Below are 27,002 nucleotides of genomic sequence, written 5' to 3'. Positions count from 1 at the left end.
ATCAGGCTAGGGAGTACTAGTACTGATACAGATAAGTCTACTGATATCAGATATGGGGCAGATACCAGGTAATCTATACCATAACACAGTGTTGATACCGGGAGAATTTCCCAGTACTAAACCCAGATACCAGGGGTCACGTCAGAAATCAAAGCAAAGCCATTACATTTTCAGCATTTCTGACACATAGAGAAATGGTAGATGTCTCTAATGGTGAAAAATGTATCTGACTATATCTCAATCAATTGACCATATTCACACGGTGGCCATTTTGCTCTTATGTCGCACTCAGGATGGGATTCCTTCCCACCCTGTTCACAAATTGGGTGGATATGGTGAATTTTGGCCAACGACCCCAAACTACTACAAACTAATTCTGTAATAATGTACAGTAAAACTAATAGATCAGATCATTAGCCATGTCTAGCACTCAGGATTGACATTGGCAGTGACAAAGTGGTATCGGTGCATGCCTGGCCCTAAATCCTTGTTTTGTATTTGCTGAACACAAAGTGATTCTGACTCGGAGCATTTGTCTCGTCCAGGTGTTTGGAGCAGCGTAGTGCTGAGGCCAGGGGTCAGCCGTCTTAGGAATGCCCGCTTCTTTTCACAGTGCACTTCCCTCAACCCTGAATAAACATTCGCTTGTTTATCCAGAGGCCTCACAACGTCTTTAAAGAACACATGATAGGAAATAAGATGTCGACCTTGTTGTCCCCGACAGCTGGTGCAACTCCTGTTCAGAGGCCAATGAGTCACAGTGATGATTACCGGTGAGGAGCATGTTTGTTAGGGAGTCAAAAGTGCTGTCACACATGAAGAAAACATGGACACCGGAAAAGACTGCTTGTGTTTTTGAACAATGTGCAGCCATGTTAACAGCTCTTGTGTTTGATCCACTGTAAAGACATACAGTAGTGAGCTTATTATACTAAGAAACCTTTTCTTATTAGATATATGAAGGATTTTGTGTAAGATTAGTAGCTATTAGCTCAGAGAACATTCCCCCCAACTTATCTCCCTATTATGAAAATTACATGGTAAAAGATTGGTCGGCTGCTCACATGCGTAATCCCTTCAATCTCTCAGGGAAGTATATACTATGGGGAAATTGATGCTGTGCTGGAAGGCTAGTGTTGAAGCCTATCCCCAGATCAGTGCTGGACGGCTAGTGTACAAGTCTATCCCCAGGTCAGTCCCAGAAGGCTAGTGTTTAAGCTTATCCCCAGGGTAGGTTAGTCCCAGAAGGCTAGTGTTTAAGCCTATCCCCAGGGTAGGTCAGTTCCAGAAGGCTAGTGTTTAAGCCTATCCCCAGGGTAGGTCAGTTCCAGAAGGCTAGTGTTTAAGCCTATCCCCAGGGTAGGTCAGTTCCAGAAGGCTAGTGTTTAAGCCTATCCCCAGTGTTAGATTTCGACCATAATCAGCCAGTATTAGGGGTGGGAATCACCAGTTTCATCACGATACGATACGATATCGATTCTTTGGACAACGATACGATATTATCCGATATCACTAGGGATGGGTACCTTTCACATTTGAACCGATACCGGTACCGGTACCTGTGAATCGATACCGGTACCCAACGGTACCTTTTTTCGGTACTTTAAAAAAAAAAAAAAAAAAAAAAAAAAAAAAAAAAAAAAACTTTTTATATTTTTTTTTTTTTTTTTTTTTTTTTTTTTTTTTTTCATGTCAACATTCACACGCACAAAGCAATTCAAAAATTAATAAAAAATATTTTTTTTATTTTTTTTTCGGTTTCTCACTTGATTCGATACTCGGTAGTACCGACGTGTTTCGGTTCGGTACCTCAAAAGTACCGAATTCGGTACCCATCCCTAGATATCACACAGTCTGCCACGATACGATTCGATTCAGGTGCCTGCGATCGATATGAGACGATATTATATGCCCATTTAACACAATCAGTAACATTTTAAATCAACCAAAAAAAAGGCAATGGAAATATCATTTGACATTTTTATTTTTGAGCTCTTCCAGACATTTAAATGAAAAACAATCTATTGTTTTTAATACAAATAGACCTCCTGTTCACTGTTTTTGGTTCGTTTTTCTTTTTTTTCGATATTAATATCCTATTCACTGTCACAGAGCTGTATTTTGGCTGGAAAAGGCATATTGGGAGTCCGAAGGTGCAGCACCGGCCAGATCCTGTTAGTGGGGCTATCCCGAGAATGCACCCTCCTTCCCAGTCCCCACTTCTCTCTGCCTATGGCTCTGGGTTAGCTTGTTAGCTTACGCTAACGTAACGTTATCTTAGATCTTTAACGCGACGTGGGCATAATGGAGTGGCGAGGATTGCAAAGCAGGTTTGATGCATTGGACCCGTTGCGGAATACAACAGCAGGGACATGTTTTGGGTCACAGAATAGGCACACTAGTCTTGCTCTAGTGACGCTCTAGACGCAACTGCTGTGTGCTGTAGATCCGAGCCGAGCGGATACGACACATGGGATTTTCAAAGAGTATCGCAATATGAATCGATCTTTTTACGTTGCATCGATCCTATTTGATTATTGATAATAGATTGATATATCGATCTGGATCGATGTATTGTCCCACCCCTAGCCAGTATCACCTCTTCATCTGTGTTCGTGTAGTTTCTGCGTTGTGTTTATCTCTCGACCTTCTCATACTGGCTGTACATCGTGGTCATCCCCCTTATATGCAATCCGTAATCATGAGAATTCGACACTGGCAACGTGATATTTTTCTTGGAAAACGTTGTTTATTCCATAAACAAAGCCTCGTAATCAAATGGAAACCAGTTCTGTATTGTCCTTGAAAAGTATTTGGGAAAGGGCGGCTGAGTGGCGCAGTGGGCAAGGCGCTCGCCACTAACTCAGGAGATGCTGGTATCGAGCCCAGCTCTCTGCGTTGCTACCGGCTTGGCCGGCCGTCATACTAACACAATTGGCAGTGTTAGAGGGTGGGAAAGCTTGTGGGTGGGGATTGGACGTTGTGGACAGCGACTCCCACTCGTTACTCCTCGCCACTGAGAGTTCGAGCTGCTGCGGTGAAAAGATGCAACAGGCTGCCTCCTCGTGTACCGGAGGGGACACGTGATGCAAGGCTTCTATCCTCACTACAGCCGACCAGTGGGAGGCATAGTCTAGCAACGTTCAAGACAGGGGAGGGAAGAATTGGAAATACGAAATTGGAAGAAACTAAATTCATTATTCTAATGATCTCTCCTTTCACCCCGCTCGGTGGTCGTCGCGACCTAGCTGTTATCCAAAAGCAGGGGGGGATCGTTTAAAAGTTTCTGATCAAGCTTCTTCTCGTCTGTGCCTCGTATCTGAATCTAACTTACACCCGGAAGAAACTCACATTATATTATTCTCGCCATAGCAACGACAGGCCCGGCCCCTCTTCTCGTTGCTATGTGACACGCTGTCATGACAACTGCTGTTCACCTTTAACACACACTAAACGTCCGTTCTATTGATGTCAACCTCTCCATAGTTCTCTCTGACCATTCTGCCTGCTCAGTCCTTATCAGTGTTTATGTTTAACAAGCTGCCAAACGACCTCGAAGCCCTGGGCTCTGTATTAGTCTGCTGCTAACACACTAACTCTCTCTGTCGTCCTCCTCCTCTGAGATGGCTATAAGTAGATGCTGTCATCCACCAATATTTTACTTTATATACACATTGAAAAACATAGACATCCTTCACCAGGGTATAGGTCAGTTCCAGAAGGCTAGTGTTTAAGCCTATCCCCAGGGAAGGTCAGTTCCGGAAGGCTAGTGTGTGCTGAGTAGGTCAGGGCTGAGTGGTGGTAAGGAGCGATCTTGTCCCTAGATAGAGTTCTAAGGTTAGCTTTGAGGTTTCCGTATAATTGTTGGGTTGGGTTTGGAATATGGGGGAGGGTAAGCTGCCGTTTAAGGCCACTGCCAATGCCAGACGCTGTGTGTGTGTGTCTGTGTGTGTGTGTGTGCGCGCATGTGTGTGTGTGCGCGTGTGTGTGCGTGCGCATGTGTGCCTGCCTATGCGTTCGCCTGCATCTGGGCTCACTCTCAAAGGAGTAATTCCATCTCCTCTATTTCAAAAGGAAATGACAGCAAGAGAGCAAGAGACAGACAGAGAAATCAATTTTCACTGTAACTTCTGATGCCCAGTGGTGGAATTTGTCCAACACATAATTGCTGTGCTGTGCTTGTGATAATCCTCCGTGGGAAATGCTGTATTACTGGCTCAACTAGTGATTCGTCAATCGTCAGTCAGGATCACAACTACAGTAAAACTTCAAATAGAAGCAGAGTCCCAAATAAACGGCAGACGCCTGTGACCTGTCCCAAATAAAGGCCGGGTGTTTTTACGCGTTTTGACTACTAGATGATTAGATTAGATGAAACTAGATTAAAATGTATCGTCATTATACAGCAAGTATAGTACAATGAAAAGAAGTTTGGCATCCAACCAGAGTGCAAATGCAGCAGTAAAGTGCAACAGCAATATACAATGTACAGGTGATAAACTGGGTACAAAAATATACAAATGAGTACAACTGAGTGTAGTGCTAATCAGGTGTATGTACAGAGTTGTAGTATAATGTTATACAGGTGTAAAGACAGTATGGTAGTAGTCATACTAAAGGCAGGTCTCAATTAGAAGCCTATCCTACATTCATTGTTTATCTGGTTGCCATTGACGCTGCAAAGCAGTTTTTTGTTACGGTATAATGTACATGTTAAGTGGCTTTACCTTCTGAGCCACCACGATGTCACCACATCTTTATTTAATCACATTTCTGTCATTTAGCACGTCACCATCAAGCTTGGTATCCAAGCTGACTTAATCATCATTAATCACTGCATTACATGGAAAGAGCAGGAGCTAAGTCTCATCAGCCATATTTCCCTAAGCACTATCTGGGGATCTGGTGCAGTGTTGATAATTAAATAATCCATGGGATTAGTAGATGAATACCAATTTATTTAGGATATTTCTATTTATAACAATTGGATATTTCTCATCTTTGCGCAGAGGGAATTAAAGGTCTGTCCCATATAGATGGAATAGAATGATCTTTATTGTCATTGTTACAGTGTTACAACAAAATTTAAAATGCAGCCCTAGGTGCTAGCCGTCACACAGTCCTAGATCATAAAAACACAGTCCTAAACACAGTATTAAATATAAAAACAAGAGTAAGGCATAAATAGACATAACATAAACATAAACAGGGGGGTGTAAAAGATAATTGCACTATCCCTTAGTGTTGTGTGTGTGCGTGGGGGGGGGGGGGGGGGGGTGCAGGGGAGATTGTTGTTTTAAATTTTAGCTGAGTTTAGTGCACATATGGCCCTGGGATAAAAACTAAACTTCAGTCTGTTAGTCTGGGTGGGCATGACGCTGAAACGCCTGCCCGAGCACAGCCATATGAGGTGTTTGTTGCCCGGGTGGTGTGGGTCTTTCAGTATTTTGACTGCCTTCTTAAGGCAGCAGGAGTTGTATAGTTCTTCCAGTGAGGGGAGAGGGCAGCCGATGATTTTCTGGGTCGAATTGACGACCTTCTGAAGCGCCTTCCTCTCTGCGGCTGTGCAGCTGAGGAACCACACGTTGATGCTTCTCCATGTGCTAACACCATGCTGCCACTATTGTTCTGTTGTCCGCCAGTTGTTGTTCAGTTCAGTTGTTGCTCTGTATGTATGTCCTGCCTTTTTAATAATGTTCCTTTGTGTTTTATTTTTATTTATTTGATTTTATCCCCCATCCCCTTTCCCCTAGGGGGCTTTTTACCCCCAAATAGGCCGTTATTGAAAATAAGAACTTGTTCTTAATTAACCTGCCTATTCAAATAAAGGTTTGATGATGATGATGATGATGCAGTAGGTGAGGATGCTTTCCACGGAGCAGCGGTAAAAGGACACAAGCAGGTCTTGTCTGAGGTGGTCATTCCTGAGTATTCTCAGGAAGTAGAGTCTCTGTTGTGCCTTTTTCACGATCGCCTTGGTATTGGTTCTCCAAGTCAGGTCATCCTCCAGGTGGACGCCCAGGAATTTGATGACCGAGACTCTCTCCACGCATCCACCGTCGATGTACAGGGGCTGTATGTCGGTCTTATTCCTCCTGTAGTCCACGATCATCTCCTGGGTTTTTAGCTTATTTAGCTGCAGGTTGTTGATTTTGCACAGGGCTGACAGCTGCTCTACCTCATCGCGGTACGCGGTCTCGTCGCCTTTTGAGATGCAGCCCACCACGGTGGTGTCGTCAGTGAACTTGATGATGGTGTTGCTGGGGTGGACTGCGGTGAAGTCGTGGGTGTAAATTAGAGATGTTCCGATACCATTTTTCCCTTTCCGATCCGATTCCGATACCTAAGCTTTGGGTATCGGCCGATACCGATATTTATCCGATACCAGTGCATACATAAAAAAAATAAAAATAAAAAAATTATTATATAAATTATACTTTTTTTTTTTTTTTTTTTTTTACAGATACTGTTATACTGTTTTTTTAGTCATAACTAGAAAGTAATGGTATTTATTCAACAACAGGTGATTGTATAGATTTGTATTAGTATTATTAATCAATGAGTATGGGCTGCAGCACTGCAGATATACCCTACTCCAATGATCCACACGGACATTAAACGGTGTTGCACTCGCTACTCAGTGGCTCTGCAGATATACCCTATTCAGTCTGTAAGCTAGTGGGAGATAGAACGTTCATGTTGTGATTTTTGATGCAAAATAAATATTCAACATTCTCTTTTGAAACTCCGCCTCAGACTCTTATCCTTTGGCACTTGCTGTACTTTGCTTGCAGGTCTGCAGCCATTATTGCTGGATTATGTGAATAGCACCAACTTTAGACACGGTAACGTTATCAAGCTAAGCTAACTGACCTAGCTCGTCTTCCCGCATTGACATTTGATAACGTTAGTAATAGTCAGCTAACGCTAGTCAGTAGCTACTTATACAATTCACCGTGGGTGCATTATTGTTGATAGCCGGTCACGGACAGTGTTAGGTCCTGGAGAAAGGACAGGCGATCATCTGATTTGATGTAAAAAAAAAAAATCTAACCCTAACTAACCGTACTGTCATGCACTTGTCCTAATAAACTAACCTACACTGTAGCACTCAACACTTTGATGAACATTGTTGCTCAGCTGATAGAGTTGTGCCCTTCCTGATGGCTTGTCGTACAGAACTTGTAAGTCGCTTTGGATAAAAGCGTCAGCTAAATGACTAAATGTAAATGTAAATGTAAATGTAACGTTAAAGTGGATGTTGTTCCAACTAGCTATCTTTCCAGCTAATGCTATCATAACACCAGCAAAACACATCCCGTCCGAGCTCCCCGTCACACCAGCACTGTCGGGGACAATGGAATTTAAGAAAGTGTATCTGCTGTTAAAATGACACAGCATCACACTTTAAAACATGTTCATTTTATAATCCTCACTCTCCGCAGGACTCGGCAGGAGATAAATTACATCATGGGATCGGAGGCTACAATTCACGTGTACTTGCCGATACCGATACCAGCATTTTAGGCAGTATCGGCGGCATTTCCGATACTGGTATCGGTATCGGAACAACTCTAGTGTAAATAGAGTAAAAAAGGGGACTCAGCACGCAGCCCTGGGGGGATCCGGTGCTGATGGCTGTGGAGGTGTGGGGGCCTATCCATTCCTGACCCTCTGGGGGCGGTCAGACAGGAAATCCTTGGACCACCGGCAGAGGGGATAGTTTAGTCCAAGATCCATGAGTTTGGGCACTAGTCTGTCAGGCAGGATGGTATTGAATGCAGAGCTAAAGTCCACGAAGAGCAGCCGTGCGTAGCCCCCCCCCTCTCTCCAGATGGGACAGGGTAGAGTGGAGAGTTGTGGCGATGGCATCCTCCGTGGACCTGTTGGCTCTGTATGCAAACTGGTGGGGGTCTAGTCCGGGTGGGAGGCTAGAGATGATGTGGGACTTGAGTGTCTTTTCAAAGACCTTCATGGGTAGCGAGGTGAGTGCGACTGGACGGTAGTCGTTCAGGCAACTGATGGAGTTCTTCTTTGGGACCGGGATGATTATGGAGGTTTTCAGGCAGGGTGGGACGATGGCTTGGGACAGGGACTGGTGGAAGATCTTAGTGAAGACCCCCGTCAGCTGGTCAGCGCAGTCTTTCAGCACCCGTCCCACGACACCGTCCGGCCCCGCCGCTTTCCTAGGGTTCACTCCCTTCAGTGTGCGTCTCACCTCGTGCTCCGTGAGGATGATGCTGCTGAGGACTGGTGAGTGTGGTGAGGCTGCTTCTGTCGGCACCGCCTCGGAGGTGGCGTTGATGTGCAGTGTGGATGTTTTCGTCGGCCTCGCTTTGAATCGTGCGAAGAAGGAGTTCAGCTTCTCTGCCAGCTGAGGGTCACCCTCGTTGGCTGAGGAGTGGCTGGGTTTGTAGTTGGTCATCTGTTGGACCCCCTGCCATACCTGTCTGGTGTTGTTGCTCTGGAAGCAGTCCTCAATCTTCCCTTTGTAGTCGGCCTTGGACCTCCTGATACCTCGCTTCAGGTTGGCTCTGGCAGTGCTGTATAGCTCCTTATCACCAGACCTGAAGGCGGTGTCCCTCTCTCTGAGCAGACGCTGCACCTCTCCCGTCATCCACGGCTTCGCATTGGGATAGACCCGGATACGTTTGTCCACGGTGACAGTCTATGCAGTGCTTGATGTATCCCAGCACTGATGAGGTGTACAGTTCCAGGTCTTCATGTTCAAAGACCTCCCAGATGGTGTTCTCAAAACAGGACTGCAGCTGTGGGGTGGCGCTTACCGGCCAGGTTTTAACTGTCTTTGGTATGGCCGGGGCACTCTTTCTAATGGGGGTGTAGGATGGGATTAAAAGCAGGGATACATGGTCTGACTGACCTAGATGGGCTAGTGCTTTGGCTCTGTAGCCCAGCTTAATATTAGAGTAGACCTTGTCTAGTGTGTTATCTCCTCTTGTGGCACATTTTACATGCTGATAAAAATAAATAAAAGCCTAGGCTATTAATTGAAGTTGTATTGGTACTTCAGTGATAATAAACATACAAACATCTCTCTCTCTCCCGCTTTCCCTCTTTCCCACCTCTGTCCTCACTTTCAAATAAAGCAGAAATATCATATAAATAGCCTTCTAAAGAAAGAAGTTCAAACCTTTTCTCTCATACTTGACTGCTCCTACAGTGGCCTCCAAAACAAGCATGACACCCACGCAGACCTGCCTGCACATGAGTCCTTCAAAACGTCCCTGCCAGATCGTCCGTGAGTTAGTGGGTGAGTGGGTGGGTGGGTGGGTGGGTGAGTGGGTGAGTGGGTGGGTGGGTGAGTGAACTGTGAGTGGGTGAGTCCAATTTGCCACACATAGGCGGCCCCCGGCAGCAGTCCTGCGTGCCGTGGGGAAAAAGAGACAGAAGAGATGGAAAGTTGAGTGCTTTTCCATGTCGGGCTGAGTAGGTGTGAAGTTACCTTGAGCTAGATAGACTTCACATTTAGACACGAGTCCTGGCTGAGAGGCCGTTTGGATGTCTGGCAGAGAAGAGCTTTGATGATTTTAAAAACAGACCACTGCTCAATATTACATCACCTTTTAGCTAATATTGGATCACTGCAACCTTCCCTTATTCATAAGGGAAAGGAGTTCAGACCTTTTCTCTCAGCCTCGTCCCTAAGGAGAGGGACATTACCACGAGCCCTAGAGACAGGCAGATGTAATGCCACCCCAGAGGAGGATAGACTTTGTGTGGTGTGTGAGTTAGAGGTGAAACTGAGGATGAGGTTCACTTTTTGTTTTACTGTCCTGTTTACGAGGATGTAAGGGAAGGACTTTTTAGTAAAATGGAGTTGTGCTTCAGGAAGGGAGCCTTTTTTTGTAGCAGATTTTATTTTGTCCAGCTTGAGAGAGAAGGCAGAATACTTTGTTTAAAACAGAGCTGTAATCTGTATTTATGTAATCCGTATTTATATAATGAAATGTAATGTGTAATATAATAATGGAACACTGCAACAGTAGTTTTGGTGTCTTATAAACACATGAGGGTTGGGTACTTTGTGTGCATGACACGGAAATAAAATCAAACAATCAATCATAGAGTAGGCCACAATGGGACCACAATGTGGTTGTGTATGAAGGATCCTAGGCATATTTATCACACTTTTACTAATAGGAATACTGATTAATTAATTCAACAGCTTGAGCTGTAGGCGTCTACCCTGCTAAACATAGAAAAACCTTCTAACTCAGTTTATCTACATGGCATTTAAATGTAAATTCCCAAGTTTATTTCCTGTTATCTATTGATATTAACAAACACTGCAACAAGAAATAAACCTGGGTTAATTTAGAATGTTTATGTTGTCAAGTTGAAATCTTTTTAAGAATTCACATATTCTTCATATGTATCTTCCACATAATGTTCTTCCTGTGCCCCGGCCCCCGAGACAGTCCAGTCAGTATTTGTGAACATGCACCGCCCTCTCTTAAAGCTAGACATCAGAGAAAGAACCCTCCAGAACCCTCTAATCTGTGTAAAACCTGAGGCTGCTGCATGAATGAATAAATTCATTTTTAATTCTGGTTCAGATCTTCTAGCAATGCTAATGCAATAAACCTCATTTGGGTGTAAGAACTCACTTATCTCTCTCTCTGTTTTCTAGCTTCAGGAGAGAGATGTGTGTGCTCACAAATACCGACTGAGCCTTGATAAATGCGGCCCAGCTTTTGTTGCACGGCTTTGCTTAATGCTCACACAGACGGAGGTTCCTTCCCGAAGATACTCCTCAGACCCAAGGGAGCCCTAAAAGCTGAAAGAGTCCTGAAATAGACACTCATATGTTTCAATGGCCTGTATTCAAAGTACCCAATGGAGTTTTCTTGTAACAGCTTGCTTTTGTTCATATTCACATTACCACCCAAATATACAGAGTTCTGTTCTCTAGTCTACAAGCTGAATTAATTTCCTCATAATAACCTTTGCAAAGTCCATTTTCGCCGTTTTCTTTGCTCTCGCAATGTTTGTATCTGTGTTGAGTTTCACTTTTTGGTGAAGTTGTAATGAGTCTGACCTCCTTGGATTGATTGTTATATTTCGAGGGAGATCGTATAGAGTAGACCAATCAAATTGAAGCACAAGGGCATGTATATACGCCTCCAGTACACTCTGCTTGTGGCGTGCATGTGCGTCCTCGCACGCATGCTGGAAGAACACGTGATACACAGTTTTCTGAGGGCCCTTTCCTCCTGCCGTGCTCTATAGCGCCAATTTCAGCTACTAGTTGTCAAAAACTCTCTTTGGATACCTTTAATAATCCCCTTGGGGAAATTCTGGCATCATAGCAGCATGGGGGGGGGGGGGAGGTACATGTATGAGCAGGGTAATAGTAGAAAGTAGTCAAATTAGATCTGAATATTAAAAAAAGCTGATCTCTGTTCACGGGTCCGATCACACGATGTGTAACCCACCTGGGTTTGAACCTGCGGGTCCCTCGCATGGGAACCTCTACCGCTCAGCCAAAGGGGAAACTGTATCGACGCTAATCAAGAAACCCAAGGACACAAAGCAACAAAAAAGACACATAAGACATAAGCAGAATAAATAATAATAACAATAGGACAGGGAGACGACTAGAGGCCGTAGTCCTTCGTGAACAGGTGTGTTTTCAGGGCAGTCTTGAAGGACTCCCAAGGATGTGGCAGAGCGGGAGAGAGGTCCAGAGGGTGGGGGCCGCCACACTGAAGGCTCTGTCCCCAGAAGTTTGTATGCGGGTGTGAAGGATTGAGATCAGATCCGTGTCCGAGGATCACAGCCTCCAAGGGGTGGGGGGGGGGGGGGGGGGGGGGGGGCAGGTCAGATAGGTACTGGGGGGGCATGGAGGGATTTGTAGGTAAGAATGAGGATCTTATAGGACAGCGGTTCTCAAACTACGGGTTGCGACCCAAAGTGGGGTTGCGGGTAGGTGACAGTGGGGTCACGCATTGGCAACAAAAAAAAAAGGATCTGTGTGTATTTGCCATGTCTCGCCCCTTCATCAATGGAGGCCGACACACGTATTCCAATACACATCTCACTACACCCTGCGCATTTATAATCACGGGAGGGGGGTCTGGTCTTTTGTGTGTAATCTGGACTCGCAATGGATAGGTTTGTTGTCAGAAGCGTTGCTGGTTGGCCGCAATGAAATGGGCTCTCTGCGCATAACCGCTGCTATACCACACTGAAGTGAGGTGGCAGAGTGTTCGCCTTTGTTAACTCGGAGAAGAAGCGCAGATTTTCCTTGTAGACAAAAACAACACATTGGCAGAGAAATGTGCTGATAATGAGCTGGAAACTCCGTTAGTGGCACTCCAGGATAATCAGCGGAGATTTGGGGGTATTTACTCAGCTTAATGGCTTGTTGTGGGAACAGAATGCAGGAGGCGCTCAATGATCTTTCGTGTGACGAGCTACTGAACGTCAAGTTCACTGGACACTGGACAGGCCCTCGCAAAGTTCTGGATATCAGTCCGGAACGAGTACCCAGTGTTGTGTAATGCTGTGCTGATAAAGCGCGTCCCCTTCGCATCAACATATCTCTGAGTGCGGATTTTCAGAGTAGAAGCGGATCTCTGCCAAAGCGCACGTGAGCGCATTTTCTTTTCATGTTCTGGCAACATATTTTGGCTAAATATGCCTTGTTTTATAAATGTGTATACAGAAACAATTCCATTGCTTTTGTTGATAATATTCATTCATTTCATTGATAACATAGTGCTGCATTTTTTAAACAACATGTGCTTTTATTTTGATATTCCTTATTTCCACGTTGAAATTACGCGGTACATTAAGTGTGGGGTCGTCAAAAAAAATCCTAAATAAAATGGGGTTGTGGTATAAAAAAGTTTGAGAACCCCTGTTATAGGACATACAGGACTTGACCAGGAGCCAGTGGATGAGTGTGACATGCTGCCAGGGCTTGGTCTCAGTGCCCGTGGCGGGCAGACATCACCCTCTGGGTATGTCACACACAACAATGGTATGTCACATCAGCCTGATGCAGACTTGCTCAAGGCATGCATGTAGCATAACTAAAGTTATTTTATCTGTGTCCATAAAGAGTGAGACCAGCTGAGTGGAGTCAGGTCTATATTTTGCATGTATATCCTCTGTGCGAGGACACATGAGTATGTGTTGTTCATGTTTTGTGCCAGTCTGGCAGTCACTCTCAATCATCCCACTACAGTCACTCTCAAACCTCCCACTATAGTCACTCTTAATCATCCCACTACAGTCACTCTCAATCCTCCCACTACAGTCACTCTTAATCATCCCACTACAGTCACTCTCAATCATCCCACTACAGTCACTCTCAATCCCCCCACTACGTTCACTCTCAATCATCCCACTACAGTCACTCTCAATCCCCCCACTACGTTCACTCTCAATCATCCCACTACAGTCACTCTCAATCCCCCCACTACGGTCTCTCTCAATCATCCCACTACGGTCATTCTCAATCCTCCCACTACAGTCGCTCTCAATCCTCTCACTACAGTCACTCTCAATCATCCCACTACAGTCACTCTCAAACCTCCCACTACAGTCACTCTCAATCATCTCACTACAGTCACTCTCAATCCTCCCACTACAGTCACTCTCAATCCCCCCACTACGTTCACTCTCAATCATCCCACTACAGTCACTCTCAATCCCCCCACTACGTTCACTCTCAATCATCCCACTACAGTCACTCTCAATCCTCCCACTACAGTCACTCTCAAACCTCCCACTACAGTCACTCTTAATCATCTCACTACAGTCACTCTTAATCATCCCACTACGGTCTCTCTCAATCATCCCACTACGGTCATTCTCAATCCTCCCACTACAGTCGCTCTCAATCCTCTCACTACAGTCACTCTCAATCATCCCACTACAGTCACTCTCAAACCTCCCACTACAGTCACTCTCAATCATCTCACTACAGTCACTCTCAATCCTCCCACTACAGTCACTCTCAATCATCTCACTACAGTCACTCTCAATCCTCCCACTACAGTCACTCTCAATCATCTCACTACAGTCACTCTCAATCCTCCCACTACAGTCACTCTCAATCATCTCACTACAGTCACTCTCAATCCTCCCACTACAGTCACTCTCAATCATCTCACTACAGTCTCTCTCAATCATCCCACTACGTTCACTCTCAATCCTCTCACTACAGTCACTCAATCATCCCACTACAGTCACTCTTAATCATCCCACTACGTTCACTCTCATTCCTCTCACTACAGTCACTCAATCATCCCACTACAGTCACTCTTAATCATCCCACTACGGTCTCTCTCTCAATCATCCCACTACAGTCACTCAATCATCCCACTACAGTCACTCTTAATCATCCCACTACAGTCTCTCTCTCAATCATCCCACTACAGTCACTCTCAATCATCCCACTACTCGGATACATTATTTGGTGGTCTTTAGTTATTTTCAAGAACGTGCAACACGGGGTCATCAAGCGTTCTGTGACACCGCTTTGTTCTGGTGAAAACCCTGACTTGCTCTTCCCTCAGCAAAGCTTGCACTGAGGGGAGACATGTCTCCAACAGGCTGGTTAGGTTAGGTGTAGTAGACTCACCAGAGCACTGAGGGGAGATCTGTCTCCAACAGGCTGGTTAGGTTAGGTGTAGTAGACCTCACCAGAGCACTGAGGGGAGACATATCTCCAACTGGCTGGTTAGGCTAGGTGTAGTAGACCTCACCAGAGCACTGAGGGGAGATCTGTCTCCAACAGGCTGGTTAGGCTAGGTGTAGTAGACCTCACCAGAGCACTGAGGAGAGACATGTCTCCAACAGGCTGGTTAGGCTAGGTGTAGTAGACCTCACCAGAGCACTGAGGGGAGACATGTCTCCAACTGGCTGGTTAGGCTAGGTGTAGTAGACCTCACCAGAGCACCGAGGGGAGACATGTCTCCAACAGGCTGGTTAGGCTAGGTGTAGTAGACCTCACCAGAGCACCGAGGGGAGACATGTCTCCAACAGGCTGGTTAGGCTAGGTGTAGTAGACCTCACCAGAGTACTGAGGGGAGACATGTCTCCAACAGGCTGGTTAGGCTAGGTGTAGTAGACCTCACCGTCAGAAGGCATTTCACTCCAGTCATGCAGAGAATTTCCACAGACTTTAAGGGAACATTTAAGCAAGCCTCACATGTCCATACAAAATAGCTGATGAGGAAGCAGCCTCAAAAACCTTTTAGCTTGACACAAAAAGGGGCATCATAGTTGACTCTGACAAGAGTGAGTGGTGAGGTCAGAGGGTCACAGCACCCACAGTCCCCCGTGAGCTGGTTCGTATCGGACCCTTCTATTGTTCTGCGTTTATTAATCAACTGCGTTTCTCCAGTGGATGATTTTCCAGCTCGGCCTCTTTTCTCCTCTTTCCAAAAGAGCCGTATTGAAGATGAACTGTCTCTTCTCCCCGGGTGGAAAACACACTGCGCCAGTGATGTAGCGGGCAATAATTAAACACAGGGTATTGGCTATGAAGGAGCATCTTCTTACCGCCAGAAAAATCAATAGAGGATTTATAGATACAATCAGCTTAAATGAAAAGACGTAAAAGTGTGTGTGTGTGTGTGTGTGTGTGTGTGTGTGTGTGTGTGTGTGTGTGTGTGTGTGTGTGTGTGTGTGTGTGTGTGTGTGTGTGTGTGTGTGTGTGTGTGTGTGTGTGTGTGTGCATCCACATAATGCGCACGTGAGAGAGAGAGAGTTCAGGGGAGTCTGTGTGTGTGCATACAATCATGTGCTATGGCAGTAAGCATCAGCAGTCAAAGGGATAGCTGTCATTATCTGTATCGTAATAAAAGCTCTTGGAAGCTTGCAATAAGGGTACAGTATAATGATGTTATATTATATTGATATTTGGATAAGAAAGGGTCTCATTCGAGGGGACAGACTGGCCTACTGTAGTGGAAAAAAGGCTAACCTCTCCTTTTGAGGTTAACGAGAATCTACCTCCTCTCCTCCTTGCCTTCTCCTGCCCCCCCCTCCCCTCTGTCCACCACCCAACTCCATCCAGCTGCCGCAGCCTCTCTCCCTCCCTCCAGCTTTGATGTGACATTTACAGATGGCCATGTGACTCTCTCACAGTGTCCATGTTACCGTCCATCCACAATGTTGACTCAGTACAAATCCAGTTATATTACAGTATTACGGTATACCTTTGAAGTGGATGACTCTTTGTAGAGTAGGATTTTTTTCTTCTCTTTGTTCAGAACGGCGGCTACAATGGAGCCCGTTCTGTTCTGTCGCCAGCGTAGTGCTGCTCTGCGTCTGGCTACACCTGCCACGCTCCAGCAAGTGGGACCAAGGTGACTCAGGGGTCTACGGTGGCGATGTGTCTACTACCCTACCGAGTAAACCACTTTGAAGTGCGAGTCAACAATGTGAGCGCAAACCTCGACAGCCATGCCTTTCTGGTCTCGAGGGTTCACAATCATAACACTCTCCACCAACACCTTCAGATTGATCCCTTTTCTTTCTTTGTTTATTCATTAGGACTTTAGGACCCCCTCGAAAACGAGATGGTTCATCGCAAGGGGTTTATCCTTTCAATAAATACATTAAAAAAAATATATATATATTATATATATATCTTAATATTTTATTTAATTATCATTATATTATTTCAGATTTTTTGTATATATATATATATATATATATATATATATATATATATATATATATATATGCTGACTACACCATCTCTGGCCACCCCTGCCCCAACAGCTTATGATTCGTTGCTGTTTCTATCGGGCCATCTCTGATACAGTAACTGACAGAAGCTATAGTAGTCGTCCACAGGTCGTCCACAGTGCCTGCCTCTCTATCGTCCAGTGAGATTAGGAGATTACGTCTGTGTTCTAGTGAACTAGATTAGTCCTTCCCTTAGCGCCACTGTGTCCCGGTGCAGGCAGTGACGGGATATTGATCTGGATCTCAGCCTGCTGGCACACGCAGGGAGGGGAAAAGAGGCCATTGACTTGTCGCGTCCCTTGGCCTTTTTGTACGAGTCTCAACCTGAGTTGTTTACACTTCAGTGCGTCTACTGATGTGTGTGTGTGTTATTGGTGCAGTGTTTAGACGGGGCTAATTGTGGGTGATGTGAAGCGTCTCTGGAGTGTGTTATTAAATGGAGGATCGTGGATGAAGAGGAGGGATAGGTTGTGTTGCAAGGAGGTTGCATCATTGCAGGGTTGCCAGGTTGGAGACATACAATTATGTAATACACGAATGTGTTGGTGGTGGTGGAGGTTTACACAGCAAAGGCAGGATTGCAAGGACAACACATGAACACACATGCTATCTGTTCTTAGCACATGCTGTAGGACCTATTCTGTTGCATTATGACTCTATGGCACTTATGAAAACCACATTGCCGCGGTCGTAAATACATAGCATGGTCCTGGCAGCTCACGCGCTATTCTTTCGCGAAACCTTTGCCGTTCAAAACATTCTCGTACTAATCCTTTAGCCTGAAATGATACAATGCAGACATGGAAAACAGCACCACCGAAGGGGCTCTCCAAAGCTGAAGGGGCTCCCCAAAGCGCCTCTCTGTTCCTTCATGGGTTTCCTTTTGACCACGCTCTGGTCCATTGCCTCACTGCCAATAGCAGTGGGGGCCATTGTACGTTTACGGCTGATTAATTTGGGTTAGCTCATGGAAAGGCTGAGGCAACGTAAATAATAATTCAGACGTGCAGCTATAAATATTTGGAAGTCAGTTTCCTGGTGAGTCCTACAGGGGATTTCATCGAGCAGTATAGCCTGTAGACTAGAGCAGAGGAGGCCAAACCTAAAAGACACTGATTACAGGGTAGGATATCCCCAGTCTCTGTGTACCATGTCATTACGGGGCTTTCAAGGAAGTGATTTCTGGTGTCACTTCATCCTCCTGACCGGTCTGATCCTCAGTATATTATGACATCATGGACACACACACACGCACACATGCACATAATGTGTACACACGCACACATGTGCACACACACTTCAAACAGAAGCCAAGTGATGGTGATGAAAGGGATTTTCCAAGACAAGTGCCTCCTATGTGCTGCTTTGGATGGATTTGTGTGTGCAAAATGGATCACATGGTATTCTGACAGCTCTGATATGTATGAATGACTTTGTTTCAATATATCACATTCAATGGAAATACACACAGGAATGGAATTGCAAATTTGCCTTATTTCTTCCTTTTTTCAATAACCAAATGACTAGAAAACCAATCGAATTTCCATTAGTATCAATTATTGGTTGAAATACCGATCTTCATGAAGATTTATCTGAATTAAATTACCTAGAATATGTAATTTTTTATATGTTGTGCTATTCTTGCTATACTGTAGCTAGAATTCACTGTGAGCAAACTGGGTTGTGCAACCAGGGACGGACGCAGTTGTTTCCAGGGCAACAGTCACAAGGGAACAGCCAAGCAGAGTCAGAGAGCTGTCGGACGAGATATACAGTAGAGGAAAACTTGTAGTATTAATCCACAAAGTAACTGGAGATGGTTTGTAACTAAGGGTGGGTTTTTGGACACTGAATGAACACTGTTTCCTGATGAAGTATTGATGTTGGTGTGCTTTCTTGATTATGGCTTCTGTGTTTTGCTCAAACTTCAAGTGTTATCAAAGATGGTACCGAGATATTTATGCTGGTCGACAACATCCACCTCCTAGCCGAGTATGACCAGTGGGTCTGTCATAACTATAACCCTAGAGGGCTTCCTCCTGAAATCAATGCCTCAGTGCCTTCTTGCTGTCTTTTTGCTAACCTCAAAGGGCTTGACAGGTCAGGGAAACGCGGTCTTAACTTCACTCCCTAGAGCTGAGTGTGCGTGTGTGTGTGTGAGAATACATTCACGCAAGTCTCATCTGATTGTTATTGTATCATGGGATGTTTTGATATTGTGAATTGTGACACATTTTTGCTTATTGTCCGTCAATTGATTAGAAATAAGTAACATAACAATTATTTTGAGAGTGTCAATTGAAAATTACACTTTAATTTTGATGCTGTATCGTTCTTCCCTGCAGTCCATCGAATGGATTACTTGCATCTAACGTGTACCTAAAGCACCAGAGCCCTACAAGCACAACGAGAAGAAAAGAAAGGTGGACAGGACAAGACCTGGCATTTTATCTCTGATCATCTGAGAAAGTACACAATATTCATCTCACAATTTCTCTCTCTCTCTCTCTCTCTCTCTCTCTCTCTCTCTCTCTCTCTCTCTCTCCTCTCCCTCTCCCTCTCTCTCTCTCTCTCCCTCTCCCTCTCCCTCTCCCTCTCCTCCCTCTCCCTCTCCCTCTCCCCTCTCCCTCTCCCTCTCCCTCTCCCCTCCCTCTCCCCTCTCCCCTCTCCTTCATGCAGAGTGCCCACCTGGCCATGATGGACACGCTGATGATGGCGTACACGGTGGAGGCGATAAGCGTGGACAAGGTGATGGCCTGCATACGCCACTACACTCCCCGTGACCCTGAGGTGGAGACGCCCTACGACACGGAGGGACGCCGTCAACACGTGGATCAACAGGGTGGGTATGACAGCATCTCGTCTAGGTCAGCAGGGTCATCGGCGTGCGGTATGGGGGACCTCGCCAAGGGGTTCCAGGGGGGGTAATTTGAGTACCTCCGGCAAAGAACCGTATAACTCTGTTTTAGGTTTTCAGAGGAACACTGTTTTCAAACAGGCCCCCAGGTCAGTTTCTAAAGACGGTAAGTTGAAGTGTCGTGTGATAGTAGCGGTGATATGGATTTGACTTTACAACTGAAAACATACATGAGCTGTAAAAGAAATGTCAAAGCAGAGTTATGTGCAAGGGTTAATTTCATTCACTAGAAGAAAGCCATGAGAGCATGTATGTATGTATTTTGATCACTCTCTCCACTGTTATCTCCCCACCGACCAATAGTTAGTTATGCTATTATATACTAAATCATATCTACCAACAACAAATCTGATAGGGGTCCCTGGCATGAAATGTTATCAAATGGATGTCGATCGACGTCCGTTTCTGGGTCATGGAATTTGGGATGTCGTTAATTTAGACCAACGGGACTCAACAGGGAATTGGGGTGGAACACAATAACAAAGTGGGTAGATGCCTCCCCGGCTCCCTCTGCGTATAAATATATATATATGACCCAGATACAACAACAATATTTGTCATATTTACAACGTTCCCTGAGACTCCGCGCCCCAGATAGACGGTGTATGGTGTGTATTTACAGGTGAAACCTCCTTTTATAGGCTGTGCTGGAGGTGGGTTGGTGTCTCTCCCTCCTCATCACTGTGAGAGCCTGTTCAAAGCATTATTATGGTCTGTCGTAGATACCAGGGAAGCATGATGTCATGTTAAGCCTTCAGTGGTGGCTCTCACAACAAGAAAGCAGCTGAATGAGAGCGAAGGATAAAGGAGCCGTGTGTGTGTCCGTGCGCGTGTGTGCGTGTGTGCGTGGTGTGCGTGTGTGTGTGTGTGTGCGCGCGTGTGTGTTTGTATTAAGCCCTGGAGCCTCTACAGGAGGCAGCTCGCTGCATCGCCTCATCGTCAATAGAGCCCTAATTCTCCACAGGTAGCAGGCAGCCTCAAAGGCCATTTCTCCTCAGCCTGACTGTACAGTGAAAGCTCACATCCCTGCCGGGTGGGGGGGGGGGGGGGGGGGGGGGGGGGGGGGGTGTTAGGGTGTGTATATGTAAGACAGCGTAGAGAGGGCATGTCAGGACTAGTGTGTGTGTGGCCAGCGTACAGTAGAGGGAGAGAGTGTCAGGACTAGTGTGTGTGGGGCCAGCGTACAGTAGAGAGAGGGCATGTCAGGACTAGTGTGTGTGGGGCCAGCGTACAGTAGAGAGAGAGAGTGTCAGGACTAGTGTGTGTGGGGGCCAGCGTACAGTAGAGAGAGAGTGTCAGGACTAGTGTGTGTGGGGCCAGCGTACAGTAGAGAGAGAGTGTCAGGACTAGTGTGTGTGGGGCCAGCGTACAGTAGAGAGAGAGTGTCAGGACTAGTGTGTGTGGGGCCAGCGTACAGTAGAGGGAGAGAGTGTCAGGACTAGTGTGTGTGGGGCCAGCGTACAGTTAGAGAGAGAGTGTCAGGACTAGTGTGTGTGGGGCCAGCGTCTACAGTAGAGAGAGAGTGTCAGGACTAGTGTGTGTGGGGCCAGCGTACAGTAGAGAGAGAGTGTCAGGACTAGTGTGTGTGGGGCCAGCGTACAGTAGAGAGAGAGTGTCAGGGCTAGTGTGTGTGTGGCCAGCGTACAGTAGAGAGAGAGTGTCAGGACTAGTGTGTGTGGGGCCAGCGTACAGTAGAGAGAGAGTGTCAGGACTAGTGTGTGTGGGGCCAGCGTACAGTAGAGAGAGAGTGTCAGGACTAGTGTGTGTGGGGCCAGCGTACAGTAGAGAGAGAGTGTCAGGACTAGTGTGTGTGGGGCCAGCGTACAGTAGAGAGAGAGAGAGTGTCAGGACTAGTGTGTGTGGGGCCAGCGTACAGTAGAGAGAGAGTGTCAGGACTAGTGTGTGTGGGGCCAGCGTACAGTAGAGAGAGAGAGGGTCAGGACTAGTGTGTGTGGGGCCAGCGTACAGTAGAGAGAGAGAGTCAGGACTAGTGTGTGTGGGGCCAGCGTACAGTAGAGAGAGAGTGTCAGGACTAGTGTGTGTGTGGCCAGCGTACAGTAGAGAGAGTGTCAGGACTAGTGTGTGTGGGGCCAGCGTACAGTAGAGAGAGAGAGTGTCAGGACTAGTGTGTGTGGGGCCAGCGTACAGTAGAGGGAGAGAGTGTCAGGACTAGTGTGTGTGGGGCCAGCGCCATCAGCTCACACAAAAGGCCTCGTCTGTTTACATTCTTCACATAGAAATACTGGGCTGCTGCCAGATCTGGGTCTGGGACCAAATACACACACACACACACACACACACACACACAGTCAGTCACACACACACACACACGCACACACACACACACACACACACACACACACACACACACACACACACACACACACACACACACACACACACACACACACACACACACACACACACAGTCATATTGTGGAGTCCATGTGGCGGAGCATATGGCACTCTATGGGAGATCTCTTGTGTTCAAACTCCAACTAGCCTCCAATTGTACAAATGGTTCCTGCTTGAACAGTAGGAGGGGAACGCAGCATTATACTGCGTTAATTTCAACTGTGACGGTTGTTCAATATACTGTAGGGCTGTAAAATTGCATTATAATGCGTCGACATGAGTATGTGAAAACCCAACCACGTACAAATGTAAAAATTGCTAATGGATACATTTATTGTAATTTTTGTGTGTTTATTTATTTACCTAATTACCTTTTAACTTAATGCTGTGAACTAATATTTTTTGGGATCAGCGCTGATCCTAAGTACTCAAACAAAGCTGTCCCCATATTTTAATGACATTTTAATGGACAGTTTATCTTTTATTATTATCATTATTATTTCATCATTATTATTTTCTTATTTGATTGGGTATTGTTATACAATGGTTAGCGTTTTCATTTTGTTTCACAGTTCCTGTACTAGCCCATGTGCTGCACACAGCAGCATCACACCTGGACAAGAGGCAGGGGAACTATGTGAGAATGCTATTCATCGACTACAGCTCGGCATTCAATACCATAGTCCCCTCCATACTCATAGCCAAGCTCAGGGACCTGGGCTTGGGCTATGACCTCTGCCAGTGGGTCTTGGACTTCTTGACTGGCAGACCCCAGGTGGTGAGAGCAGGCAACTGCACCTCCTCATCCATCACCCTCAACATAGGGGCCCCCCAGGGCTGTGTTCTGAGTCCCCTCCTCTACTCCCTGTACACACACGACTGTGTGGCTCAGCGGAGTAGCAATACAATCATCAAATTTGCTGACGACACAGTGGTGGTGGGCCTGATCTCTGCCAACGACGAGAGGGCCTACCTGGAAGAGGTCAAGGTCCTGGCGGGATGGTGCCAGGAAAACAGCCTCTCCCTGAACGTCAGCAAAACAAAGGAGATGATTGTGGACTTTAGGAGGTCGGGGGTCAAGGACTACAGCCCCCTCAGCATCGACGGGGCACCGGTTGAGAGAGTCAACAGCTTTAAGTACCTCGGAGCCTACATATCCGAGGACTTGACATGGACCACACACATTGACAGTGTTGTGAAGAAGGCACGACAACGCCTCTACTTCCTCAGGCGCCTAAGGAAGTTCCAAGTCAGCCAGAAGATCCTTAAGAACTTCTACTCATGTACAATAGAGAGCATCTTGACCGGCAACATCACCTCCTGGTTTGGGAATAGCACTGCACAAGACCGAAGCAGACTACAAAGAGTGACACGTTCAGCCGAACGCACAATTGGAGGGGGGCTCCCCACCCTCCAGAACATTTACTACAAGCGTTGCAAGGGCAAGGCTAAGAGAATCATTAAAGACTCCAGTCACCCGAACAACTGCCTCTTTGAACTGCTGCGGTCAGGCAAGCGATACCGGAGTCTCAAGGCGAGCACAGAAAGACTCAGAAGAAGCTTCTATCCCCAGGCCATCAGGCTGCTAAACGAACAATGAATGAACACTACACAACAACAACCACCAAACGCACATAGCACACACATCCACACGCACACACTCACTTTAAACAAACACACTGTAGCACCCACTCCACACACTTTATAGCACACACCCACTTTAAACAAACACACTGTAGCACCCACTCCCCACACTTTATATTTATGGATGAAGGATTGCACTACAACTCGTACACCTTACTGTAAATTGTACCTAAAATTGTACCTCATCCCATTTCTGCTTTGCACTAGATAGTACTGTACATTAGTACACTGCATAGTATTGTGTATTGTATATTATATGGTAACTCAGAACATTGTACATATGTCTATACCGAACACTGTGACCTCATTTTTCTTCTTCTAAATTCATGCTATATTATGTTATTATGTTATTTGATACTATCTTGTCTAGCACAGTCTCTGGAGCGTAACAGAAAGAAGCATTTTGTATGAAAGTATTCTGTACTTCTGTATGACAACTATTAAAGAACTTGAACTTAAAGAACTTGAACTTGAGCCAGCATCAATGACTGATGATACATAACCTCAAATTGGCAAATCCATTTGATTCAATACTCTCTACTCATAAAGGTTCATTTCAGTCGTTATTGGACTGAATCATCATTACACCCCTAGATTGATATTAAATTAATATGATACTGTAAAGGAGTATTAAAAACAATCATATTTTCTTCCCCTCTCTCTCATTCAGGTAAACGAGTATCTGAAGGATATCATCGCTCAGGAGCAGAGAAAGAGAGAGGCGCAGAGCGGCGAGACTGCTGGGAGCCCGCGGGTCAGTGTCACTCCTCTCTCTCGTTTTGATGTCTCCTCCACCCCCACCTCCCCGTCGGTCATCTCCTCTCCTCAGCCTCCTCCCCTTATTCTCTCCTTTCCCTCTCCTCTCATCTGTGCTCTCCTGTGAAGTTATTTAGTTCTCTCATCTCCTCCCCTTTTGGTAGCTCTGTACCTCTCAGCTACAGAACAATGGTGACCTCTTTTCTCCTCCTTTATTCTCCTCTGCTCTCCTTTCTTTCCCGCTCCCCTCTTCATTCCTCTTCTTTCCCCTCCTCTCCCCCTTCCCACTCCTCTCCTCTCTTCTTCTTTCCTCTCCTCTCTTCTCATTTCTTCTCCTTTACCCTCCCCTCCTCTCCTCTTCTCACCTCTCCTCTCTTCTTCTTTCCTCTCCTCTCCTCTCATTTCCTCTCCTCTCCCCCCTCTTCTGCCTTTCCCACTCCTTTCCTCTCCTCTCCTCTCCTCTTCTCCCTTTCCCACTCCTCTCCTCTCTTCTATCTGTTCCTCTCTTATTCCCTAAGTACAGTTTGACAAACACGTATTTAACGTGATGTACAGTTTCAAATGAATCAGAGGAAATCCCTGGCCCACTTCATAATAGACTTACATAAGACCAGTCTGTACATGTGATTGACAGAGTCTGTAGCCATGCCACTCATCTGTCAAAGTGTCAAAGCTATGTGTCACTGTAATATCAGCGACTAGGTTCCAGAAATGAAGCCAATATAATAAATAATGCAGGACTTAACTCAGAAGTCTTTATTCGGCATGCAACGACATGCAGTGATGGGCGGCACACACACACAGGAACACACACACACATGTACTGTTTTCTTTAGGGTCGCCGATGCGATTGAGCTCTGCGCTTGACCCATCCCGTCGTCCTTCCCCCCCCAAGGGCCAGGGCATTGGCGAGGTACCGCGCCCGGGGACCAATCCAAGTGCTCCTGCCCGTCATCGTCAGGGACGTGACAGCGTCAGCGATCTGTTGTGCATGTTTTTCCATTGGGTTTCTCTTATTGGGGGGGGGGGGGGGGGGGGGGACCCTTGCGAGCACGGGGAGAACATGCAAACTCCACACAGAAAGGCCCGGGAGATACCCCACCTGGGTACCTGGCAACGAGGAAACCTGGTCCCCAAGCGGGAATCGAACCCTGGACCTTCTTGCTATGAGGCGACAGTGTTAACCACTACACCACCGTGCCGCTACACCACCAGACATGAAAATCTTCTGTGGACATTTCCATTCAAGGATGTTTTTATAGCCTCGGAGTTTGCACACAATTTAAGAAGCCATTCTCTATAGAGCAGTTCTGTTCCGATTACATCAGAGGTTTGAGTTTTACATTCCATTCCTGTTCACAAAATGTTGATGGGGCTTTTATAGCCATTGGGATCAAATTAATTGAACCCTTGCACTGAGCAACTATATAAGTCCGCTTTGAAACCTTTTGGACAGATCACTTGGGACTAGTGAAACTATTCAACCTCTACTTTAACTATGAGTGAACACAACACTCTAACTTACCACCTTTAGATAATAAAGTACCCAACCTCTACTGGGAGTGCAGATGAATCCCATTACCTTCTCACCAGTCTCCATTAACAAGGTTTCAGAGATGTTGGCAAACCTAAAAGTCAGTAATGCTCAATTTCTTAAAGACTTAGATACATACACCCATTCCACACATTATCAATATTTCACTGGAACGAGAGAGAGTCCCTGGAGACATGAATCTAGCTAAGGTTTTGCCTCTATATAAGAAAGGTAACGGATCCAAGCAATTATAGACCATGCAGTGTCAGTGTGACTTCAAAGACCTCAAAGAAGAGTTGTACATGAGCAGATTTATGCTCATTTATGTTTCAATCTGGATTTTCTTCTTTACTTAACTGAATATATTAGAAAGGAATGTGGCCTTGGCAGACTGTGTGGAATGGCGCTATTAGACTACAAAAAGCCTTCGACACAGTCGACCATGATCACCTACTGTATAAGATGGAGGCCATTGTGCTAGACAACAAAGCTCTTGGCTGGATCAAGTCCTACTTGGTGGATAGAGAGCAGTTAGTGGAAGTAAGCCCAAGGCCATTACGTGTGGTGTTCCACAGGGCAGCGTGCTCAGACCCTTACTGGTCCTACTGTACATTAATGCCAACTCTATATGGATGATTCAGCTCTACTTCTCTCATACATTAGAATTACAAATTCAATCTTTTGGAATTACAAATTAAATTACTTTCTTGTCACAAACTTTATTGCATTAACCTCAATGATTTTATAATGTATGCATGACTTTTGGCTGTGCATTTGTTATTGATTGTCAAAATAAGCTAAACTAAACAAAAATCTTTAGATGATAAAGTGTGAAAATATTGTTCTTCTGAAAAGTTAAAACGGACTTTCTAAAATGGTTCTTTGTCTGAGGTACTCATTTGAATCAAGGAATTCACTCAGTCACTCAGTCACTCACTCACTCACTCACTCATTTAGAATGGGCTTACCCAGGTCAGAGAGAGAACGCACCAGCCAGGACATCAGGCCGCATTAATGACATACGGCAAGCTGATGTGCTGTGTGTGTGTTTGATTGAGGAGGAGC

At 45.7% G+C, this 27,002-nt stretch overlaps 1 protein-coding gene across 1 annotated transcript in view; it reads left to right on the top strand.

The window, feature by feature from the left end:
• Positions 1 to 27,002, top strand: part of camsap2a (calmodulin regulated spectrin-associated protein family, member 2a) — a 102,813-nt gene that overhangs the window by 31,465 nt on the left and 44,346 nt on the right. Inside the window, 3 exon segments of the mRNA XM_084307969.1 lie at positions 19,411 to 19,545; positions 19,547 to 19,573; positions 24,318 to 24,401. Of these exon segments, the coding sequence (XP_084164095.1) occupies positions 19,411 to 19,545; positions 19,547 to 19,573; positions 24,318 to 24,401 (246 nt within the window).

The sequence above is a fragment of the Notolepis coatsorum genome, assembly GCF_963971535.1.
Source record: "Notolepis coatsorum genome assembly, chromosome: 2".
NCBI lineage: Eukaryota > Metazoa > Chordata > Actinopteri > Aulopiformes > Paralepididae > Notolepis > Notolepis coatsorum.
Note: the sequence above shows the minus strand (reverse complement) of the source record. Positions and strands in the feature narration are given on the sequence as shown.